The 19,517-nt window shown below is 41.7% G+C and overlaps 1 protein-coding gene across 2 annotated transcripts in view; it reads right to left on the bottom strand.

Annotated features, from left to right (window-relative positions):
• RNF149 (ring finger protein 149) overlaps positions 1–19,517 on the bottom strand; it is a 34,923-nt gene that overhangs the window by 3,476 nt on the left and 11,930 nt on the right. Inside the window, exons 3-8 of one of the 2 annotated variants that reach the window (XM_013995949.2) lie at positions 19,355–19,423; positions 15,370–15,452; positions 12,897–12,993; positions 8,780–8,972; positions 2,070–4,590; positions 183–332 (exon numbers count right to left, since the gene is read on the bottom strand). In XM_013995949.2, the coding sequence (XP_013851403.1) occupies positions 4,547–4,590; positions 8,780–8,972; positions 12,897–12,993; positions 15,370–15,452; positions 19,355–19,423 (486 nt within the window). In that variant the 3' untranslated portion in view covers positions 183–332; positions 2,070–4,546. Of the gene's footprint in view, positions 1–182; positions 333–1,862; positions 4,591–8,779; positions 8,973–12,896; positions 12,994–15,369; positions 15,453–19,354; positions 19,424–19,517 lie in introns of both variants that reach the window. The other variant, XM_005662360.3, reaches the window with a different exon arrangement.

The following is a 19,517-nucleotide window of genomic DNA, read 5'->3' as shown; positions in this document are numbered from 1 at the left end:
GGCTTAATAATTTACGGATTATAGTACTGGTGCTTACTTGACAGAGGAAAGATTTTCAATTTTATTTTAAATAGCTCACAAAGAATAGTGAATATTTTATCAAGAAACACTGAGTCAAGATAAACATCATAATACTCATAAAAGGTTCTTCATTAAACATTTAAAAGCAGAAGAACATTTACCTGAAATAAGAGAAATAATCCTGGGATTTAATAACTGCAATCAAGTGTAACCAGACGAGTAGAGTTTAACCGTTATTTTTTTTTTAAGCCACATCTTGAATTCTTGGATTTTTTAGCTCTAATTTCTAGCTTTTAGTATCTTCAAATCACCTATTAAGGGAAGAAAAAAAAAGATAGCACTAAGCAACATTCTAGGGTAGAAAGAAGTTACTTCATAAAATATTTGTGATCCTAAAATTTCACTATTTCAAATACTTTATTATTTACTTAAATAACTTTAATGGTATCACTCAATTCTTACAGGATACAGACACGCTTGAATAAATTTCAGGTGGCACAAACCAGTATTTTACACATTTTGCAATGATTCACATTCCTATGATGAACAGTGGGGCATATACCTATCTTAAAACGAACTTTTGGTGATAACCCTAAAATATTTTAAGGGTTAAAATGGAAAATTAATCGGAGTTCCTGTCGTGGCGCAGTGGTGAATGAATCCAGTGAGGAACCATGAGGTTGCAGGTTCAATCCCTGGCCCTCCACTCTGGGTTAAGGATCTGGTGTTGCTGTGAGCTGTGGTGTAGGTCACAGATGCGGCTCGAACCATAAGTTGCTATGGCTGTGGTGTAGGCCAGCAGCTACAGCTCCGATTAGACCCCTAGCCTGGGACCCTCCATATGCCACGGGTGTGGGCTGAAAAGACAAAAAAAAATAAATAAAATGGAAAACTAATCTATGAGAAATTTTTACTTATTAAAATTCTCATACCTTCCCTCTACTGAGACATTCTGCTAATTTCATTTTATATCTGGTCTGTCTTCTTAAACAATCACTACTGTTTATCAGGAAAGCCTTTTAAGAAAAGGACTTCTATAATCCTGGTATTCAATAATTAGCCCAAAAGAACGTTCTAGTGTTCCCAGCTTTCTCTTGAGCCCTCAACACACACGAGCCTACAATGGATCAAAAAGAACAGACCGACGTTTCTTAAACTATCATAAATACTTTTTCTGAGTTACAACTTATTTTACATTTGCTGTTAGAATGAGGGCAAATCTCTAGCAGTGTGGCTGATTCACTCTAGATGTTTCACTTTCTGAACTAGTGACACACATTAGTATTTCTGAAAATGAAATGCTTATGAGTTTTTAAAAACTTGAAAAATGAACAAGCTGGGAAGGGCAGAGACGGCTTTTCTGATTGGTTGCTGCATCACAGGAGCACAGTGCCTGCTACACAGGATGAGCTTTGGTTCAGGCCGACATCCTGTGCTTTGTAAATCACCAAGGAAGGTTTACACTGAGCCCCAAGAAATGACTAAAACTTGTAATTACCTCAAGGTCTAGTGAGTAATCTACACATGCTGATTTCACCTCAGCCCTCCCTCACTCATCATATAAACTTTAACAAGCTTGAAAGAGGAGACTTGCCAAACTCCGCCATCTCACTGGGGCGTTTGGTTACACGGGGCTTGTGTAACTATAAACACACCTGGTCCTGTAGGTCTATTGCTATTACTGTTTTCATGCTTGCAGCAGTCTTTGATTCAGACAGTATAAAGCCACAGGAGGAGTACTTCTTACATACTTAAGCCCCCAAGCTGCCCAAGCCTCACCAATTATTTTTTCTTAAAAAAAAAAAAAAAAAAACAAACATGAGCTCGCCAAGGAGGCCCACCTGGGAAATCGTGCCCCGATGTTACTGAGGTCAGACCCGAGGTTCGCTTCAGGAGGTTTTGTCATCGTGCGCCCAGAGAGCCAACTGCAGGGGCCCACTGCAATTCGGCCTTTTAGTGTCATCATTCCTCAGTGACCACAGGGGCAGTCTTCCAGGAAAGGCTCTGCGTGTCAACATCCCTACAAGGACAGCCTGCAAGGGGCTTACCTGCCACGGGGGCTGTGTGTACACCTGCTGGAGGTCACGGCCTCTGGTGGGAAATCCAGCAGCAACATAGGTGCGGGGCAGGGGTCGGTACTCAGCTCCTGGGTCCTGGCTCTGTCCTCCCGAGGCATTCACAGTTAAAGAGAAAAAACATCTACATTATTTGTGAACAAACAGATGTTTTGACAGTCATTAAAGGAAAGTGATTACTGCCATAAATAATACAACCTTAACTAAATCGCTCTGACTTGCTCATCTTTCTGCATTTACATTCCCCACATCGCCAGCATTTTATCAACTCTGTATTTCAGCAAAAGTTGTAGGAATATCTGACCCTTTAGCATGTTTATTTCCATCTAAGAAAAGCCTATCATCAAAGGAAACTTCCTTTCAAAGTCCTGAAGACTCTTTTCTCTGACTTCATCTGTTAAAAGACTTGTGTTTCCAGAGCTAAGACTACTATAATTGCCTTCTATTTATAATTTAGGGTTCAAACTATTTTTTTTTTCTTTTGTGGCTGTACTCATGGTATGTGGAAGCCCCTGGGCCAGGGATCAAACCCGAGCCTCAGCTGCGACCTATGCCACAACCGTGGCAACCTGGATCCTTACTGAACCCATTGTGCCAGGTCAGGGATTGAAGCTGCACCTCTGCAGTGACCCAAGCCTGGTCCTTAACCTGCTGTGCCACAGTAGAATCTCCCTAGGGTTTCAACTTTTGAAGTTGAAGCCACTCACTGATAAATCACAATTCCATAATTATCAATAAACAATTTACCTTATTCCATCATAATATTTTTAAAAATCAGCTTCGCTGGCTCTTGGGAAGAACTGAAGCATACCCCCCCCCAAGTATGTGTCTTAAAAATACAAAGAGCAAACAATCTACTTAGTATAGGATTGAGGACATATTTTCCTATCCGCACTAAACCACAGAGCCGGATTTCAAAGATAAGTGATTATTACGGAAACCTATTGAGGTTGCGTGTTGATGTGAGAACTCAAAGTTAAGAACTTCTATTCTGATAGTGCCTCATGTGGAATCTGGCCTCAATTTACTTCAATAACACTGTTTATTCCACTAGCACTTCCCTGAGCAGCTGGAATCAAAGTGTAGTAAGTAGTTGGAAAAAAACAAACTATACAGACTTTATATCTTACTTACATAAGAAAAATCATTTAAAATTATATGGTCTCGATAAACATTTTTACCCACAAAATAAAGATTATATACAGTAAGGCGTTGGGAAGTGTCAAAGGACAATTTCAAGTTCTAAAGAAACAGCACTTCGTCACATCCTCTAAGAACTGAGAACAGAGCAGGGCATGTGTTTACATAATCACATTATAAGCTTAGAGATTAGCCCCCAAAGGAGCGACAGCAGCCTGCTCCTGCCTGCTCTGTTCTCTAAGGAGGAACAGCAAATGAGAGTCAAGTGGAGAGAGGCCTGAAGAAGGTCACTGTCATTAAGTTTACTTTAAAATTGATCAAGAAAACCGGTTACTCGTTTTTTGTTTGTATTTTTTATTTTTGGCTTCGCCCATGGCATGTCAAGACTCTAGGCCTGAATTGAACCTGAGCCACTGCAGTGATGCTGGATTCTTCACCCGCTGCGCCACAAGAACTGGTTACTCATTTATTTTGTTATAATAACAGTTAAAAGTCCACATCTACTACCCTTTTAACTGTGAAGATTAAACGGCAGTTGGGACCAACAAATTTGTCATTTGCCCAAATAAACCCCGGATCAGAGTCTGTCTCCTCCACTTAACAAGCAACGAAAAACTCAATACTTGTGTGCAATACAGAATCTTAGCTTTTTTATTGTAGAAAACATGGACAAACTCCCCTCCCCATCAAGGCTGTTAGGAGAAAGTAGGCAATAAATGGGAGAAATGCAAATCTTAAAGTCAACCAGTGCTTTTCTCGTAATTCCAAATAAAAAGCAATAATGAAAGTACGCTGAGGTTTGGAAATACAGAGAAAGTGACAGATTCCTCTCATATTTCCAAGTTTAATGTTCTAAAAAGTCTTTCCTCCAGGGAAACTCATGTGATCAACTGCCGAATATAATTACAAAACTCCATTTCAACTAGTCTAAGTTCAGTGTGCTTATTAGTCTAGAACCATCCGTGAGAAAACAGAATTCACCTTATTTTTAAAGCAACGAGGTAGCCAGCCTAGGACTTAGAAAGACCAGCTGTCCTATACATTGGAAGGCTGCCCCCAGCTGCCCCTCTACAATAGCCTGAAACAATGTTGTTTATCCTAAATGATATATTTTAGTAGATAAATATATGAAGACTAATCAAAAAGTCTCTTTAAGAGTAAACTCTCTTAGCCCCTGTATGTTTCAGAACCTGAAAGGTAAAAGAATGTACATTATTTTCACATTTACAAACTCTGCTAAAGTAAACAAAATAAAATGTCCTTTAATTCCAGCCCAAGCTCTGTCCGTGACACCGTCTGCGGGGCGTTTGCTAGGAGACTGGTCCTCCGTGCTGAGGCTCGCTCCTGCCTGTTTCTACAACAAAGCAACAAAAATCGACGTCAGTGGGCTGGCATGCTCTGAACTGCAATTACATCAACACTGTTTCTTTCTCTTGTGGAGATCATAATTCCAGAAACAAATTACAGCAGATCTTACATAGAACTTACATGTCAAAAAGGGCCACCTTTTCCAGAGAGATAGTCAAGAAAATAACAGAAACACCTTCCTCCCCGGAGTATGAGGGGTTCTCTTGCATCAGCCTAAGCAACGTTTCTCTGGTCAGCCGGGAGCTACAGGATAGATGCAGGCTGAGCGGGTGGGACCAGAGTGTGTGCTCAGAAGTCAAACAAGCAGCGATGATGTCATCAGCCACGACAACAGCAGCCTGCGTCTACTGGGCACTATTTACTGACCCTATGATCCACAGACGAGCATGTGATCATCCCCCACCAAGAGGCGAGGAAACTGAGACACACAGAGGTTCAAACTGGCACTCAAATCCAGCCTGATGTGACCAGGAAGAGGAGTATACAGCAACTGTACCACAAGAAGTTTCCAACAGCATCAGAACACTTCCTCAACCAACCACTGCGAGCTCCCCTGAGATGAGAGCAGAGGTCAGCAGGACAAGAGGAGCCTCCTCAGGAGTCATGTTCCCCAGGGAGTTAAGAACCCCTAAGGGGCGAGCAGATATTAGCCCAGCTCTAAGTGGACCTACATTATACTCTGGAAGGATTAACATCTGCTTAAAAGAAGTGATTTTTCTAGTTTAACATAGCTTACATTATACTGTTTAAATTATAAGGTAGAAAGAACACCAACATATAAATTACCTGTGAAATGTACAAATGTACAAATACTTGGAAATTTAGTTCAGGAAAAGAATTTTATCTGCCTTGGCCAATAGGCACATCAAAAGATGCTTGCCACTGCTATTAGAGAAACACAAATCAAAACTACAGCGAGGTACCACCTCCTATGGGCCAGAATGGCCATCATTAAAAAGTCTACAAATAATAAATATTGGAGAGGGTGTGGAGAAAAAGGAACCCTCCTACACTGTTGGTAGGACTGTGAATTGGTACAGCTACCATGGAAAATTTTTTGTTTTCCTCAAAAAACTAAAAATAAAGTTACCATATGATCAAATAATTCCATTCCTGGGCATATACCCAGAGAAAACCCTAATTCAAAAAGATACATGCACCCCAAAGTTCACAGCAGCACTATTTACAACAGCCAAGACATGGAAACAACCTAAATGTCCATCAACAGAAGAATGGATTAATAAGATGTGGTAAATATACACAATGGAATACTACTCAGCCATAAAAAAGAACAAAACAATGCCATCTGCAGCAACATGGATGGACCTAGAAATGATCATACTAAGTGAAGTCAAACAGAGAAAGACAAATATCCTATGATCTCACTTATATGTGGAATCTGAAATAGGACACAAATGAACTTATCTACGAAACAGAAGCAGACTCACAGATGTAGAGAACAGAGGTGCGGTTGCTAAAAGGGTAGGGAAGGAAGGATTAGAACTCTGGGATTAGCAGATGCAAACTAGATAAACAAGGCCCTACTGTAGAGCACAGGGAACTATATTCAATATCCTGTGATAAACCATAATAATGGAAAAGAATATGAAAAAGACTATATGTATAACTGAGTCACTCTGCTGTAAAGAAAAAATTAACACAACATTGTAAACTAACTATATTTCCAAAAAATGTTTGAGTTCCCTGGCGGCTCAGTAGGTTAAGGATCTGGTGTTGTCACTACTATGGTGCAGGTTTATCCCCGGCCCAGGAACTTCTGCATGCTGTGGGCACAGCCGGAAGACAACAACAACAAAAAAGTTTTATCTGTCTTGAAATATCTCAAGGGTAGTCAAGTACCAGAGGGAACAAATTTAGCTTCCCTTCTGAAGACTGAAGGCAATGTTTGGAAAAAAAAAAAAATTCAATGGCTCAGAGCAATGGAACTTCTAAAAACATTACCCTTTTCTCTGCTTCATAAAGTGGTTTAGTTGCAGCAGGAGAGCTGATTAGGAGAATGCCTATGTAACCCACCTTTCCACTTTCTCACTCTCTGAAATTCAATCTCCCTTTTTCTTAGACAACGCAGTCTTTCTTCCTCTGGTACTGGTTTAAAACTTAAGTTCTAATATTTCTATCCATACTGCCTAGATTCTAAAAATACAAAAAAAACCAAAAAAACCAAAAAAAAACAAAAAAAACCACGACAAACTGATTCAGTTCAGTTTGAATACTGCTGATTTGGAAAAATATGCTTTCTGCTTGGCAAAATGCAAAGTTAGGAGCATCAATTCTTCCCAGTTAAAATAATCTATAAATTACTTCAACTATGATAAAAATTCTCATAGAACTGAAGATTGTTCTTAAAAAATGAAACAAAGCTCAAAAAAAATTTTTTAAAAGAAGACTAAGGGATTTGCCTTGTAAATTCTGTAACATCTTATTCACAGGTAATTATTCATTAAACAATGGACAAGTGGTTAAACATTTGGAAAAAATTGATTAAATCTCCCCTTAAACTATGTGGATTAAAGACTATTTTTTAGGGCCACACCTGCAGCATATGCAAGTTCCCAGGCTAGGTGTTGAATCAGAGTTACAGCTGCCAGCCTATGCCACAGCAACACGGGATCAGAGCTGCGTTTTCAACCTACACCACTGTTCACAGCAACGCCAGATCCCAGACCCACTGAGCAAGGCCAGGGATCGAACCTGTGTCCTCATGGACACTAGTCAGATTCATTTCCACTGTGCTACAATGGGAATTCCCTGTGAATTAAAGATTGAAATGTAAAAATTCAAAATCGGAAAGGTTCATAAAATATGCCAATAATCCTGAGAAAGAATTTCCTAAGTTAGCATGCTATCAAAGGCAGAATCATGAAAGAATGAGAAGCTGAACTAGATAAAAATCAAAAACTTCTATATGGCAACATACATCAAAAAGTCAAAGGTAGGAGTTCCCATCATGGCTCAGTGGAAGCAAATCTGACTAGTGCCCATGAGGATTCAGGTTCGATCCCTGGACTTCGCTTAGTGGGTTAAAGATCCGGTATTGCCATGAGCTCAGATCTGGTGTGGCTGTGGCGTAGGCCAGTGGTTGTGGTTCTGATTGGACCCCTAGCCTGGGAACCTCCACATGCCTCGGGTACTTTTTTTTTTTTCCCCTGGAAAAAAAAAAAGTCAAAGGTTACAGAAGCTGGGGGGAAATACATAAAATATGACAAAGACCAAAGAGCTCCTAGAATCAACATGAAAAATTCAGTTTCTCTGTAGAAAAACAAGTGGAGGATGAAATGGGCAACTCAGAAGAAATATAAATAACCAACCATTATGAAAAGGTAATTGCATCAGTAATCAAAAAAATGCAATTCACTCCATTTTACCTATCAGAAGGACAGAAAACAGATAGGTGGTAAATATACACACAGTGATTTCAAAGGGTTACTGATGATTCAAGTCCATTGGCAGGGTATGGTTTAAGGAAACTATAGTTGATTGTGATGATCATTATACAACTACAGATGTGATAAATTCATTGAGTAATAAAGAAATAAAGACCTTACAGAAATCAAAATTTGTGTAATTCACAACTAATTTTTTCATTGGAATAAATATAATGTATGGAGATGCTGGTACATAAATCTACAACTACTGTAGCATATTTTGCTTTAATGCAGTCTTTTCTTTCCTTGGCACTATCTATAATATTTCATGAAGTGCTCCCTCTGAAATTAAAAGCACTGTATATCATAGAAAAAAAAAAAAAGGAAACTGTAGTAAATCCCCAGTGTACTACCACACAGCAGTACTAATCACAAAATCTTGTCTATTTGTTACAGAAAGCGCTTCACACATTAGGAGAAAAAAAACAGGTAAATGATATTCTTCCCATCCTTAAATACAGAAAACAAAACAAAACAAAACAAACCTGAAAATACATCAAAAAATTAAAATGGCATTTCCAGGTGTGGGATTATGGCTTTCACTTTTCCTTTATGTTTTTCAGCATCTCGAGGCTGCAGCCAGGACGTTCCTGGGCCAGGGACTGAACTCATGCCACAGCAGTGACAACCCCAGATCCTTAACCCACTGAGCCACCAGGGAATTCTTTTCATCACTTTCTTTCATCCACTGACAACAACACTTCGTTCTAGACCCTGCAGGAGACTTACCCAGTAAGGCTGTGTTTTCGCCTGTGTCCTCTTTGAAACTGCCGTCACACTGTGGCACAATGTCGCTGGTGGAGGATGACACCGAGTTGTCACTTCTGTCACCATCCGGTAATGAAAGACTCAGGTCTGCAGCCAAAACGCCCCCGGGGGCAGGTTCCGGGCCCGGCACCTCCTGCCCATCTTCGAGCTCCCCCTTGAGAGTCAGAGCAAAGGGAACACCTCTTCTCAGTAATGCAATCAAGCTCATCCAGCCCCTCTCGCTCATAATTCATATCAGAGATTTACGACTACGGCAGAAAGCATATCAATATCTTCTTTATTTGGCTTCACTAGAAAAATGAGTTTACTTTGCAATAAGCAGCTTTTCAAGACCTAAATGCTTTTTCCTTTAACAACTATTTTCCCTCTTGATATAAGCGATGCCATCTTTTAAACTAGTGACAGAAAGTGAAGTTTTGTCATAAATGCACCTTCTGGCCTTCCTGGACAGCCTGGCCATCTGCTGGCCACTATAGCTGGAGCCCTGAGCTCACATTATGGCCCTAGCTGCTGCCAGGTGCCAGTGCCAGGAGACAAGCAGGCTTCTGAACAGCAGAAGGCTGCAGGCTATACTTGGTCACCTCTAGATACCTGATTCTGCTCCTTCCTTCTAGAAAGGATGTCTAGCAGCTGCTACTCTGTCTCCACTTCCCCACTGGCTGCTTTAAAGGGGAAAATAAGATGAGAGTGAGGCAGCGGACTCTATAAGCATCACTACAAAGTCTCAAATTCGGGGGGCTATTCACAAACCTTTTTTGATTAATGCCAAAGTCAAAGCTGTGCTGTGATAAGACAAAACAGCTGGTAATTGACTGACTAGAGGTGGGGGGAGGGGAGTCCTGTGAACCTGGCTGAGACTGAGGACACCATACAGCTGTGCCACCTGGTCCTACTGTTGGCTTCACCTGTATTCTAGAACCTTCTCCCCACTCCCAGATACTGTTCTAGAACCTTCTTCCCAATTCCAGATACCAAGCCCCAGGACAGACGCCTGGCCAAGCAGCAAGTCCCGCTGGACTGTGCACTGTCCAAGCTCCTGAACAGCCCGCCCCATCTGTCCAGGCATGTCTCAACACCTGCCAGTCTCAAACCCACACATGCATCCCCTGAGCCGTGTCACCTGCCTGTGACACCCTAACCTGTGACACATGCAGCTCAGATGCCCCCTAAAGCCCCCCTTCCTCTGTGCCCCGCACTCTTCAGACAGGCCAGGCCCCCTTGGCCGGCAGTGTGGGGTGCCTGCCCGCCCCCTTCCAGTCCAGGAAGGGAAACCCCAGGAGCCTCCAGGCGGAAAGGGGGCGTCTTATCGGACTCGGTCTCCTCAGAGCCAAGGTCAGACTCAGCACCTTACGCAGCCCTCCTCTGGCAAATGGCCTGCCCGATGAGCAAACACAACAGGGACAAAACACACACCAAAGTGGTGACAGCTGCAAAGCAAAGGGCCACTGTAAAGTCTGTGAAGGGCCTGCCGGCCCTGCTCAGTCATTTTCTAAGACAGAAAACTAGGGCTACTGCAGGAGAGGGTCTTAACTCCTATACTGCCCGATGCAGAGGGCGCCAATGGCTCTAAAGAGAACGGTGTATTTGTCAAAGGATTAAATAAAAACTAAAGGCAAGACAAGTTAATTTCTTAAGTATGATTTCAAGTTACTATAGGTTTCTTCTGAAAAGAAAGTGAGCTTTCTGGGGACAGGGAGTCTAGCTTTCTGAAATTTACATCCCGACAGCAATTCAACCTTCTATAAAAGAGTCTTGATTTTTAACACAAGAAATATACACATAGACAGATTTTCCAAAAAAGAAAATCGAGGATGAAAAAGCTGCAGTGCTAACATCCATGAAATGCCTTTTACACAGATGGTTAGAAATGAAAAGCAGGGAGTTCCCGTCGCGGCGCAGTGGAAACAATTCGACCAGGAACCATGAGGTTGCAGGTTCGATCCCTGGCTTCGATCAGTGGGTTAAGGATCTGGCGTTGCCGTGAGCTGTGGTGTAGATTGCAGACGCCGCTCAGATCTGGCATTGCTGTGGCTCTGGCATAGGCCGGCAGCAACAGCTCCGATTAGACCCCTAGCCTGGGAATCTCCATATGCCATGGGTGCGGTGCTCAAAAGACAAAAAAAAAAAAGAAAGAAAGAAAAGCAGGTTTAAAATTACTGACCAATGAAGAAGACAACCCAAAAGGAGCTTCAGAGAGTGCATCCTTGGGAGGAAAAGAGGAGGGAAAACTGCCAAGAAATCACCTGTCACACTCCCGGGCTTCTGCCGTTTCAAATGAGGTCCCAGGAAGGTGAGGGGCCGAGGGGATGAGCCATGGTTCCTAGGAAAGCCTGGCCTGCCATGCTGAGGAGAGCCCCACATTATCAAAAACCACAATAAATGCAATAAATGTGTAGAGCAGACATGATCTAGACATGCAGGTAGATGAGCAAGACTCATCCTTCTGCTCCTGCCCCCTCATTCTGACGGTGAGGCCTCTGGAACTCATGCTCAAAAGATACTATTCAGAATACAGACAATCACACGGGTTATTAAGGCAGTGAGCGGTCTCTCATCTCCCTTTTCAAGATACGCCCAACTAGAGGGTGAAAAATACTCTGAAGGGGGCCTGTTGCCTTGGGGGCTCTTACGGCTTCAAGTCACACAAGATCATTATCATACAAAACCTCTCTGGACTTTCCAGCTCTATCATAAATGCTCCAAAAACCTCTATGTTCAGCAATAAGAAAAACACATTTGAGTGATTATATTCCATATGCTATAATAAACCATAGTGGAAAAGAATATATATATCCATGTATGATGAAATCACTTTGCTGTACAGCAGAAACTACACAACACTATAAGTCGACTATATGTCAATAAAATAAATTTTTAAAAAACTAAAAGGGGAGTTAAAAGGGGAGTTCCCGTCACAGCTCAGTGGTTAATAAACCTGACAGGTATCCATGAGGACTCGGGTTCGAGCCCTGGCCTCGCTTGGTGGATTCAGGATCCAGCATTGCTCTGTGGTGTGGGTCATCAACATGGCTCAGATCCCACATTGTTGTGGCTGAGGTGTAGGCAGGGGGCTATAGCTCTGATTGGACTCCTAGACTGGAAACCTCCAAGTGCCGTGGGTACAGCTCTAAAAAGACAAAGACCCCCCCCCCCCCAAAAAAAAAACAAAAAAAACCAACCAAACAACAAAAAAACTAAAACAAAAAATAGATTTAATATTTCAATTACCTCTTTCAAAGCACTTTATATCAAAACTATTTATATTTAATCAAGAATACCCTGAGACAGTAATAGCTTCTATGAAGGCTCTAAAAACAATTAAAAAAAAATCCAACAATAATCTGGAAGAAGCTGTTTTCTCCCTCTTGAGGTCTATCCCCTCTTTTGGATTGCTGAGTGCTTAGACCCTGGAGGAAAGTCAACTTGCATCTGCAGGCTGATTTCCCATTACTGAGCCCTGTCACCTGGGGCTGCTTGTCTGTAAGCCGTGTGTCTAGTCAGTAAGACAGGGACAGTCACAGCACTGACGCACACAGAGGCTGGAGCTGGAAAGGTAATGAATGACCTACAGGGACGGTGAGGAGTCACCTGCCCTCCTGTCTCCTGAGAAGGTGCCCTGGCGGCTCAGCACCGCAAGGGAACGGAGCACATTAGGTGCAGGATGCATTTCTCTGAGGCCCAGGTACCTGGGGGCTGGAGCCAAGGGGTGTGGGCATCTGCTTCCTCCTATGTCAAAGATGCACCTGGAGCCGGAAAAAGGAGGCAGCTGCTTCCAGCTGAGACATTTTCTAATACTTTTTGTTTCCAGGACACTGCCTGGCCCCCCACATTCTACCAAAGACATTGCTCCAAGGACGTACAAACTCTGGGGAGACCTCTAATATTATTCTATAACCAAATTTAGTTCAATGACTTTGAAGAATGTCTTAAGAATTCACTTTTAATAAAGAGGAAAGTCTTCAGGAACCACCAGGACGATGGGAGGATTTGGTCCACTCCTGCCTCTGGTCGGGAACAGAACAGATGCACTCGGGGAGAATTGGGGCAGAGGTTGAATATAAACAAAAATGCAACAAACCCAATATCCCAGGGCTTTGATGACATCAAGTTTACACATTGGACACGTGCGGTGATCCAAAAGCCATGGGTCAATGCATATTCTATGAAAAATATGCCTAAAAAAATTAAGTATGTGTTAATGTTTTAAAATAAATGCTTATATCTTATAAAGGAAACAACACATCCTACCAACTCATCTTCTCATTACACGTCAAATGCTGTCAGATCAACATCCAGTCTACCCACTTACCCTGGGTCCCTAGCTGTTCTAATTTCCAATTTAAACACCACCTGGCACTTGGAGGGAAATTCTCCCTTCGCTCCACAAATAGAGCAGGGCTCATTTTCACATCACACAGGATGTATTTCTATGTGCCTCTGTGAGCCTTTAGGGGGAACTGTGGCATAATTAGCCCCAACAGAAACTAAGAGTAACGAACTCAACTGATCGTGCCTTATAGAAGTCTATACAATGACTCCAATGGAAATACAACAAAATATTAACAAATCATCTTCGGATTGTAGGTTTGGAAAAAAAAAAAACCTTGTTATGTATTTTTTGTGTCATCTACATTTTTCTAGAATGAACATCTACTACTTTCAGAATAAAAAAAAAAAAGAAAGAAAATATGTATTGATTTTTCTTCATTTTCAGATACGTCCCAACAGCCTCACTTCCCCTCCTGGGTGATGAGCCTATGTATTCTGTCTGCACCACAGATAAGGGGGTCACAGGGTGGGAGCCATACAGGTCAGGCCCAGAGACCACCTGTGCAACGTGACTCTGAACAAGCTCCCTGGGCCTCTGGAACTACACTGCAGGCTCTTCCGAGGAGCCAAGCTGTCACATGCTTATTACTAGGGTGCTGGGCATGATAAACACCCTGTAACTCTTCATTATCATTACTGTCGTGGTTGTTGGAAGGCCTTCTCTTCCAAGAGAAGTCTGGATGTGCAGGTAGTGATAACGGCATGTCAGGACACAACCCAGCCTGGTCCAGCTCGGCCTGGGACCCTTCCATCCGCAAACTGAAAATGACTGACCCACAGGAATCATTTTGAAAAACAAAAAAGAAACGAGTTGGCTTTACTGGGAAATGTGTTTACTTCAAACACAGGAGAAAATCGGAAGGGGACACCCCACCAAGAAGACCAGGGATTGTGCATACAAGGCTCCAGTGCAAGCCCCAGCTCAGCTGTCAGGAGTACCCGGGTTTCCGCTAAAAGGAAATGGGCCCGAGGCTCCTCATTGAGAGGCATCCCAAGTGGGAAAGACTTGCCCTAAACCTAAACTGGCCTAGAGTACAAACTTTTTTCTCTTTTACTAATTTTCTATAGGACACCATCAACCAACACTGACCTCAACTCACCAACCCACAGAAACGCCTGTAGATTTAAGTTGGCTATCTTCATGCAGGAAAATTAATTTTGTTATTCTGATCCTCATTCCTTCATTTCCTCTACAGAACTACTGAGAACTTAATTTGCTATAAAATACTGGTATATATACAAATACATTTTGCAAACATAAGGCAAAACACAACTGTAGGTTAACTTGTGAGCTGCTTCTAATAGGTGGGAAGTGTAATGAAAACTGATCAGTCCTAAAACATAATTTTTGTACACCTTTCGGGTAACAAAGCAATTTCTTAAAAAAGTTATCAAAGTATCCTATTATTCAAAAGGAGACATAACTTCTTGTGGCCAAAATAAAAATAAGTGAGGAATATTTATTTACTTATACAACCCCGCAAAGAACCCAAACCCGGGGTGCAAATAGTAGCAAAGCCTAATCTAAGAAAAAAGGCATCTCGGTGGAAAACAATAGACAAAAATACCTAAGGAGGTAATGTTATTTTTAAAACATTTCTGGAGTTCCCGTCGTGGCGCAGCAGAAACGAATCAGACTAGGAACCATGAGGTTATAGGTTTGATCCCTGGGTTAAGGATCCCGCGTTGCCATGAGCTGTGGTATAGGTTGAAGACGCGGCTCGGATCCTGTATGGCTGTGGTATTGGACAATAGCTGCAGCTCCAATTCGACCCCTAGCCTGGGAACTTCCATATGCTGCCGGTAGGGCCCTAAGATGCCAAGCCTGAGGGGTGTCTGACAGTTGCTCCTGGCCCTCTCCCTGGGCCTGCGCCTGTCTCACTTGACTCTTTCTCCCCACACAGCACACCTTCTGCATCACTACATGGATCATGTTTTCCCAGGATCCTGATGAAGCCGTGCTTCTAAGACGAAAAGTCCTAATGGGTCTTAATGGTCACCTAAAGTCTCCAAGCAAAGCAATTTTTAAGTAAAACAATACAGGAGGCGTCTTGAAGACCTGTGGGTAGTGCCAGCTTCTTTTCTCAAAAGAGAGATGATCCCAGGCTATCACTTGACAGCAAGATCCTCTTATCAGGAAACACATGTATGTCAACTCTTTGGTGAGAATCCTCAAGCTTGTCTAGTTAATTTTTAACAGCTCAGGAAGTAAAAGAACGTACTTGCATGGCAAAATTCTGATAACATCCTTTACTTTAAAATTTTCAATACACACTGCACAATTTTCAGCATCGACATCAATTCCCTGTAAAAAGAAGAAGAAAGAATTTACTATCTCCTTACGGGTATATAGTATATTCTTGGTAAAGCTTACTATAACAATAGAAACAAAAATGAAAATCATTACAACCTGGGTAAAACAATGACGAATTCTATTCTACATTGGTACCTCCTGAAATTAAACAGATAACTTCTACTTGGTATTTGTTTTTACCACTATCAAGGGATTTGTTTTTTTAAAAAAGAATTTGGCTGAAAAAGAAAACATTTCATCATCTACCTAATCAGACACGAATAGTGTTTAAATCCTAGACTAGTCTTCATTGTTTTTAAGTGATCATATTTTAATGCAACGGTCTGCTTTATTATAATAAATGATTTTTCAAATATAAAACGTATAAAGAGAATGAATATCTAATTTTATACTTGTTTTCTGGAATCATTAAAAACAAAACAAATAAAGCACTTTCATGAGAATTTGCTGCAGAACAGAGTCACAGCTTGCAAAAGAGAAAATGAAAATGACTAGGTACCTGAAAATATCCACCTCAGTAGTGATAAAAGAATTGCAAATTAAGGAGTTCCCATCATGGCTCAGTGGTTAACGAATCGACTAGGAACCATGAGGTTGTGGGTTCGATCTCTGGCCTTGCTCAGTGGTTAAGGATCTGGAGTTGCTGTGAGCTGTGGTGTAGGTAGCAGACGCAGCTCAGATCTGGCGTTGCTGTGGCTGTGGTGTAGGCCGGTGGCTACAGCTCCGATTAGACCCCTAGCCTGGGAACCTCCATATGCCGAGGGAGCAGCCCTAGAAAAGGCAAAAAGACCACCCCCCCAAAAAAAAAGAACTGCAAATTAAAATGTTACGTTTTTCACATTTTTCACATATGAAATTAACAGAGGCTAAAAACAAACAAACAAAAATTGCTGTAGAATAAGCTGTCTTTTGAGAAAATTTCAACTTCTAACTATGTGTAGGTCATAGACCTTTTTAGTGGTGTCAGCGTCCCCACTCCCCATCTATCCAGCTGGCCTCAACCCATCAACCAAAGTGGGCATAACTCGTCTGGTCATGTGATCCAAACAGGCCAATGAGACACTGTCTCTGGGCAGGGATTCAGGAACTAGCAAGCAGTGCCTGCAACTTTAGCAAGTTAATTATATGGAACACAGCTAAACAGCTATAACGTAACTATTATTTATTTATTTATTTTTTGCTTTTTAGGGCTGTACCTGCAGCATATGGAGGTTCCCAGGCTAGGGGTCAAATCGGAGCTATAGCTGACGGCCTACACCACAGCCGCAGCAACTCGGGATCTGAGCTGTGCCTGAGACCTACACCACAGCTCATTGTAACACCAGATCCTTAACCCACTGAGTGGGAGGCCAGGAATTGAACCTACAACCTCATTGTTCCTAGTCAGATTCATTTCCATTAAGCCATGATGGGAACTCCTATAACATAATTATTTAAAAATATATTTAGCCATATGGGTCACGTGTTAATAAGGAAGCAGTAAAAACACGTAGATACTGCTATCAATGATTTATTAAAATTAACTTTATAAGAGCACTTAAAATTCTACATTGCAACTAAAGTAAACATTATCACCTGTTTCCACGTGCCATGGAAGAATGATAAAATCATTCTCATTTCCCAATGGTTTGCAAGCTTATACATTACTGTGATTGAGTCCGCAAGAAAAAAAAATCAGAAAACAAACACAGTTTCCAGAACTGGACAAGACGTAGACTTAGGAAAAAACAATTACTTTTCTGTACAAATTTAAAATGTAAAATTGCCAGAAGATCCACATTATATATCCTCATGGGCCATTTATGGATCCTCTTTTTTTTTACTTTTTTATAGGGCTGAACCTGCGGCATTATGGAAGTTCCTGGGCTAGAGGTCTAATCAGAGCTACAGCTGTGGGCCTAATTCCCGACAAGTTTCAAAAAACAGTCTGTGGAAGCACATTTTCAAAAATGTTTTGTACAGGAAGAGGGTAATATCAATTTATTATGTTCTCCAGGACTCCAGGAAATTACACATATGAATCTATGTCTTCCCATATTTAAGGACAGATTTTCTGGCAGGAGAGAAGACATGTTTCGAGAGGAACATAAAACTCTATGCTTGTCAGAGAGCTGCCAGCCAAAGGCACAGTCTGTCCCAGGCATCTGCTGAAGATTCTCCCCCAGGGACCCTTGTGATCTGCAAATCAGAAGTTCATCTTCCCAGGAGTAGGGAAACTTCTATTTCTTCTACATTTCCAGTTCTAGACCTCCACAGGGAAAGAAACCAGGAGGCTGCAACTATGAAAGTTCACTGCTGTTACAATGGCAAGACACCTGGGAAGGAGTGCCGCCAACAGCACAACTCTAAGAGTATCTCAGTGTTAAATAGTCCACATAAACCACTAATGTCGGATTCCAAAGTTTGTAAATCAAAGCACTACAAAAGTAACAAGTGTTATTCTGCTCTAGTCCTTTAAGAAGGTCAAAAGAGGAGACGTGGGCCTAAGGGCACTTATGATGGGGCGGCAGGGCGGGGGTGATCAGGGGGTGGTGGAGACGAAGCCTGGATAACTCAGTGGATAAAACATACAAAAATCCAAACAACTGAACTGACCCATGGCTGAGTCAACACAGTTACCATTTCACAGCACGGAAAACAGGGCATTAAAAGAATAACTGCCTGCAGCAGCAACATTCTCCTTTTAAGGAATCTATCCTGAGGTTCTGAGATTTATCATCTGTTCTAGTCCAAAAAGGCTTCTCAACTCTGGTGCAGTGTTGGCCTCCTAAGTCTCAAGTTGGACATGTGACAATGTTTCTTTTTTTTTAAAAAAGAGTTGTAAAAACATCTTTTCTCCCCCTCTCCATAAATCCCAGTATTTCCCCCCCCCCCCCCCCGGTAATTAAGAGAATTGACTGAGTGACTGAGTGTGAGATTTAACAGAGGTGGACTGAAGCCTTACGGTCTGCAGTAGAGACTGTGCAGTTGCCTGCATTCGACCAAGAGGTACAGGGTGGACGTGTCTGCACAGTCCAATCTGGCAGCAATTGGCCAGTGTGGCTGCCTGAGCATCTGAAACGTAGCCAGTGTAACTGAGGAACTGAATTTTGAGTGAATTCACTTCAATTCAGAGAGGGGTATGTAGCTAGTGGTACCCTCTCCGACAGCACAGGTCTGGAAGGCTCTTCACATACACAAGAGGGTTTCTGATAACTCTCCTTTAAAATAAACACATATGTGAAAAATACTTTAAAAAAAAAAAAGGCCAAATTGCAGGGGGAGCTGAGACATGGAAACAACCTAAACGTCTACTGACAGAGAAACGGATAAAGAAGGTGTGTGTGTGTATACACACAATGAATAATGAATATTATTCAGCCATAAAAAAGAATGAAATAATGCCATTTGCAGCAACATGGATGGACCTAGAGATTCTCATACTGAGTGAAGTCAGTCAGAGAAAGACAAATGTATGCTATCACTCGTATGCAGAATCTAATAAAAAATGATGCAAAGGAGGTTGTTTATACAACAGAAAGAGATGGACAGATTTCAAAGGCAATCTTATGGTTACCACAGGGGAAACTGTGGGGGAGGGGAAGGATGGGGGAGGGGAAGTCATACACATGACTGCACAGAACAGAAGTGATGAGGAACGGAACCCTACTGGGCAGCTCAAGAAATCTACTCAGCAGTTTATAAAAACCACAAAGGGCAAAAAGAATGGACATATGGCCAGTTTGCTACGCTGTGCACCTGAAACTGATAAATGCTGTATATTAACTAAGTAAAATTTAAAAAAAGGAAAAAAAAAAAATCACACTAACTAGCCAGAACTCCAGTTGATCAAGGAGTTTACACATATAAACACATTTGTATTTTAGCCTAAACAAAAACCATGAAAACATTACCTTTTCTCCATGCTTTACAGTATGAAGAGGAAGCTGGCCAATAACTTTCTTTGTTTCTTTTCTGTGGCTCTTAGGTAGGAAAAAAATCAGTATTATTACTGTTGAAAATTTTAAGTTATTATTTTAAAAAATGCATATAACATAAGCAAGCTTACAGAAAAAA

The sequence above is a fragment of the Sus scrofa genome, chromosome 3 (assembly GCF_000003025.6).
Source record: "Sus scrofa isolate TJ Tabasco breed Duroc chromosome 3, Sscrofa11.1, whole genome shotgun sequence".
In the NCBI taxonomy this organism is placed as follows: Eukaryota; Metazoa; Chordata; class Mammalia; order Artiodactyla; family Suidae; genus Sus; species Sus scrofa.
Note: the sequence above shows the minus strand (reverse complement) of the source record. Positions and strands in the feature narration are given on the sequence as shown.